This window comes from Hibiscus syriacus, unplaced genomic scaffold (assembly GCF_006381635.1).
Source record: "Hibiscus syriacus cultivar Baekdansim isolate YM2019G1 unplaced genomic scaffold, ASM638163v2 tig00111336_pilon, whole genome shotgun sequence".
In the NCBI taxonomy this organism is placed as follows: domain Eukaryota; kingdom Viridiplantae; phylum Streptophyta; class Magnoliopsida; order Malvales; family Malvaceae; genus Hibiscus; species Hibiscus syriacus.
The window spans coordinates 617,287-623,362 of NW_024063063.1; the positions used below are offsets into that span (position 1 = coordinate 617,287).

The 6,076-nt window shown below is 39.4% G+C and overlaps 1 protein-coding gene across 1 annotated transcript; it reads left to right on the forward strand.

Annotated features, from left to right (window-relative positions):
• Positions 1-438: 438 nt before the first annotated feature.
• On the forward strand, positions 439-870 carry LOC120158955. Its single transcript, XM_039169665.1, has 2 exons — positions 439-531; positions 586-870. Exons 1-2 carry the CDS (start codon positions 439-441, stop codon positions 868-870), a joined length of 378 nt encoding a protein of 125 aa, XP_039025596.1.
• The last annotated feature ends 5,206 nt before the right edge of the window (positions 871-6,076 follow it).

A 6,076-nucleotide genomic window follows, 5' to 3' on the forward strand; every position in this document is an offset into this window, starting at 1 on the left:
TGGTAGGTGTATAACCAATCTATATCCAAAATAACTTCAAAATCATCAAAAGGTAATTCCAATAAGTTTACTAGAAATTGATCCCTTGGATCTTTAATAGGAACTACCTACAAACCTGACTTACTCTCATACTCAGATCTAATACATGCACAATCAATTTAAAATAGTAAGGAGGAACATTAAGCATATAGACATTGATAGACTACGAATATTCTCCAAATATTTTGTAATTACTGTTGTATATTTAGTTGCCTAAATTATAACGTAATTGTAAGGATTGAATCTACTAATGACTGTGTATATATTGAACTTCTGTGGTAATGAGAAAGGGACGTAATTACATTTTTTCATGGTATCATAGCCGATAGATCTATTATAGGTTTCGCAACCCTACTTTTTTCTTCCTCTTATTCTCTGTCTTCTTTCCTTCCATCTGACATGGCTCCCACATCATCTTCCTCATCCTTTCACCCTGCTCTTGTTGTTTCTAATATCAAGACACATATTCCCATTACTCTTGAGATGGAGAACGTCCAGTATACAAATTGGGTAAAGTTATTCAAGGTTCATTGTCGATCTCACTAGGTTCATCATCATATTATCCCACCGAAATCTAAGGACGGGAAGGCCACAGAGCCGGCCACCCTTAGTCAGGAAGATCAAGAGTTGTGGTATACGTTGGATGTTTTTGTGGTTCAATGGACTTATTCCACGATTTCGACAGATCTCTTGAATACCATTATTGAAGCCGATGTTTCTTCCATGACTCTATGGAATCGTCTTCGCGATTTGTTTAAGGGTAATGAGAACTCTCGTGTCGTTTCCTTGGAACACGAGTTCAACAACACCTACTTGAAGGATTTCTCCTAGGTTTCTGCATATTTGCAGCACCTCAAAACACTTTTCGACCAACTCAAGAATGTGGGTGCTTCGGTTTCGAACAATTGTCTAGTTCTTCGTATGGTGGGTGGTCTCACATCGGCTTACAAAGGAGTTGCTTATGTTATTCACCACAAAAAGGTACTACCACATTTTTTATGAAGTTCGATTGATGTTGGCCTTAGAAGAAACCAACATGAAGGAGGCGACGGTTGATGATGCGATGATGGTGACTAATCGTGACACTGATGAGATTTCTAATCATCCTCCTCCAGGTCACGCACGTGGGAAACAAAACAAGCACCGCAACAAAAATAAAAATTGCAAACCTACTAGTAGTGGAGGTCAGACGCCGGGTGCTGGACATGGTGGCAACCATGGAGGTGGTCCGAACTTGGGCGGCGGTCAGCAGGGTCCGATGCAACCACCATGGGCTATGCCTCCTTGGCGGATATGGATGCAACCACTTTGGGCCCTGCCTCCTTGTCCATATCTGACACAACCTTGGGGTAGGCAAGTTGGACCATGGCAGCCTGGTATTCTGGGAGCACGACCCCAGCAGCAGCAAGCCTATGCTACAGCGTCCCTATGGGCTCCGATGGATATTGAGTATGCCATGCACACCATGTCTCTCTCTCAACTGGATCCAAACTGGTATATAGATACCGGGGTGAAGTCTCATATGACATCAACATAAGGTAATCTCTCGTCTTATGTTAATATGAGCAAAGATAATGGTGTTAATGTTGGTAGTGGTCAGTCAATTCCAATTCGTAGTTAGAGTCATACCTTATTACCTTCCCCAAACCCACCTTTATCTCTCAAACATGTCTTGCACACTCCGAATCTTATTAAAAATTTAGTGTATGTTCGAAAATTTACAACTGATAATAATTTGTCAATGGTGTTTGATCCTTGTGGGTTTTTGTGCATGATTTACAGACGGGGAGACTCTAATGAGATGTGAGTATTACCTCTCTCTAACCAATCACTCACACCAGGCCGCATCCAACCTCCTCTCCTACTGCCTTGCTTGCTTCAACGCTTTGGCATGATCGTTTAGGTCACCCGGGCGACTCCATTTTTTCTATTATTCAGCAAAATAAGATGATTGCTTGTAATAGTCCATCTAAGTCTACTACTTGTCAATCTTGTGTACCTGGAAAACATATTCGGTTACCTTTTGTTCTTTCAACTTCTCAAACTTTCATACCTTTTGATATTATTCATAGTGATCTTTGGACCTCTCCGGTTTTGAGTTCTTCGGGACATCGTTATTATGTACTTTTTTTGGACGATTATTCGAAATTCTTGTGGACTTTTCCCATTGCTAATAAATCACAAGTATTCTCCATTTTCACACAATTCCAAGCTCATATTCGTACCCAGTTTGAATGAGATATCAAAACCATACAATGTGATAATGGGGGGGGGAGTTTGATAATGTCTCTTTTCGGCAATTCTGTGAGTCCTATGACATTTATTTTCGTTTCTCCTGCCCTTATACCACCTCATAAAACGGAAGGCCGAACGAAAAATAAGATCCATTAATAATATCATGCGCACACTACTTATTCATGCCTCTTTGCCATACTCTTTTATGCCAACCCATCTTTTGAATATTCTTCCCAGTACACTACTAGTCGATGCGTCTCCTCTACAAATTTTATACCACCAGGTTCCCTCTTATTCTCACATTCAGGTTTTCGGGTTCTTGTGTTATCCTCTTATTCCATCCACGACTATTCACAAATTACAAGTTCGATCCACTCCCTGTGTTTTCTTTTGTTATCCCGATAATCATCAAGGCTATAAGTGTTTTGATTTATCCAATAATAAAATCAGAATCTGCTGGCATATACAATTTGATGAAACTATCTTCCCTTTTACCAAAGTCCATCAACCTAGTACCGGTGATTATGATTTTTTGAATGATGGCGTGTCATCGTATCTTCTTCATCAAAACCAACCACAACAGCCTCCACTTTCTTCTCCTACGCTCCAGCCAGTCATGTCTTCTCCAGCCTCTCACTCACTTGTGAGCAGACCCATCTCCTCCAAACTCCTCATCAATTCGGCCCAGGTCACCCCTATCCATTTGAACGCCCTGTCACTAGTATGGCCCAAAAACTATATTTGACTCATCCGAGGCCCATACTATCACGGTTACGAGATCTCCTATCCCCTGTAACCAGCCTTGCTGATCCAACGCAGTACCACAGACTTGCTGGTGCCCTACAATATCTCACTTTTACACTGCCGAATATTTCCTATGCAATTCAGCAGATTTGTCTCCATATGCATGACCCTCGGGATGAAGATATGAACGCCTTAAGCGTATCATCCGGTATATCCAAGGTACTCTTCATCTTGGTTTACATATTTCTCCTTCCTCCATTACCGATCTTGTCTCTTATACGGATGTGGATTGGGGAGGCTGTCCCGATACTCGACGATCCACCTCCGGGCATTGTGTCTTTTTGGGTGACAATTTGATCTCATGGCCGTCCAAACAACAGCCTACGCTTTCCCGATCTAGTGCCGAGGCAATATAGGGGAGTTGCCAACGTTGTCTCGGAGTCTTGTTGGCTTCGTAATCTTCTTCTCGAACTCAATTGTCTCATCCATAAAGAAACAATGGTTTACTGCGACAATGTGAGTGCTATCTATCTTTTTGGGAAATCCCATTCAACACCAGCGTACGAAGCACATTGAAATGGATATTCATTTTGTTCGAGAAAAGTTGCGCAGGGATGTTCGTGTTCTTCATGTGCCGTCTAGGTACCAGATTGCGGATATTTTCACTAAGGGGTTGCCCCTTATATTGTTTGACGATTTCCGGACCAGTCTTAACGTTTGAGATCCTCCTGTTTCTACTGCGGGGGAGTGATAGACTACGAAATATTCTCCAAATATTTTGTATTTACTGTTGTATATTTAGTTGCCTAAATTATAGCCTAATTATTAGGATTGTATCTGCTAATGACTGTGTATATATTAAACCCCTGTGGTAATGAGAAAGGGACGGAATTACATTCTTTCACTAGTCACATTTATCTGCTGCGTAAAAGTTACAAAATTGTTATATTTGTTGAGAATTATATTTATCTTGTCGAGGCAATATTTATCTTACAAATCTGACGTGACTCAACAATTGATGATGTCATTTGCCCAGCTTCATTCTCACGTGCAATCACGCCCTTTAAGAATATTGAGCACTTCCAGTCGCCTTTCCATTCATAACATGGGTAAGTCAACGAGGGTATTTAGGGAATTTCCAAAGACACAAAACCCTAGAAATTCCTACTAAATACCTCATTTTAGCTGCCCAGGAAAAAAAAGAAGAAGGAGATGATTTATCCTATGCTTTGAGTAAGCGGCTCCGGCACCTTATTTTTCACCGTTCCCCCACTCGATCGTCCTTGGTGCCTTCCATAGTCGGACTTCACCGGAGTACGGCTAGACCCTCAAGACAACAAAGTCACTCCGATGTCGGTGTATGAATAAATAAAAGTAACTCCACTGTGGGTGCGTTGAATAGAGACAACAAAATGGAACACCCCACTGCAAGTGTTAGAAAAAAGAATCTCGCCAAAGGATGTTTCTGCACGAGTGTGTGTCGAAGCAATGATGGTTCCTTATGAAAGGTACATTTATTTATATCCTTTGCTCTCTTAAAAAAACTATATTAGCATAGTATCTGTGAGTGGTGATGAGAACTTAGAATTTTTGTTTATATTAGCATAGTAATCTGTGAATGGATGAGAACTTAGAATTTTGGCATGTTGTTAGGTCATATGAAATGCAACCTGAGATATTCATTTATGAGAATTGTCGATGCACTTTTTTGTCTTTTGAATGACTTATTCATTAGGAAACTTGCTTGATTCAGGTAGCTAGAATGTATCAACACAAATCTCGGAAATGTTAGCCTTAGTAATCTGTGAGTGGTGATGAGAACTTAGAATTTTGTTTATATTAGCATAGTAATCTGTGAATGGTGATGAGAACTTAGAATTTGGCATGTTGTTAGGTCATATGAAATGCAACCTGAGATATTCATTTATGAGAATTGTCGATGCACTTTTTTGTCTTTTGAATGTGACTTATTATTAGGAACTTGCTTGATTCAGGTAGCTAGAATGTATCAACACAAATCGTGAAATGTTAGCCTTAATGAATTTTTGTGACTGCATTTTCTATTTTACTTGAGGACAAGTAAAAGCTGAAGTGTGGGAGTGTTTTAGCACTTGAAAAAGCGTGTGACTTACCCCAACTAATGAATGTTTTGTTCCCATTTTATACATTTGAGCATTATTGTCAGCACATTACATTTCGTTGCATTACAATTTAATAAAATTATCGTTGCATTCTCATATCATTGCATTTCATGGTAGATTATATTTAGCTCAGTGAACTTATACACTTTAAATGATTTTCATAACATTGTCTGATGTCGCTGCAAAAGCTTCTTATGTTTGAATCCAGAGATGTTGGTACAAAATATTGAGTCCAGAATTGTCACCGCATTAAACAACTATCACAATTTTCTAAAAGAATTTAAAGGACAATGAGTTGGCTTTTATGCTAACTATTTTGTACTGCTAAATCACCTGAAGCATGAGGGGACACTGGGAGAGGAGCTATAAAAGAGAGATTTTTATCATCATTTGAGGATCTTTTCCACCTTTTCCTTTCTCCACTTTTCAAGCTTTTTTATATGGCCACAGAGGCTTAACCTACTCTTGGGTGTTGGGTGTGAACGAAAGACTTGTTGACTGTGCGAGCTGTAAACACTACAACATGCGAGTAAGGAGTGTCATCGAGGGCGAGTTAAACGTAGTTAGGGACTTCACTGCTTCTTTTTTATTATGTTTTGTGCTAAACACTGATTTTATTTTGGGTTTTTAAGTATGAGAATACTTATGAACTTTGATGAATGTTGTTTTATAAATATAGATTTCCTTGTGTTTAATCTTTGGATTCGAATGTTTAAGTACGAGGATGTTTTTTGCAGTCATAGTTGCTGAGAAGTGCGGTGAAATTTGGATTGATGAGCTTTTGTTAGATTCAACGAGAGTTGGATTCTTTTTCCTTGCATTAGTTTATATATTGTCACTGAGAGGTGTAAGTATTTAGGCTTAGTGTGAGTCTTCAATTAACTTGAGGAAGTTTGTTTTATAAGATGAACATGCGC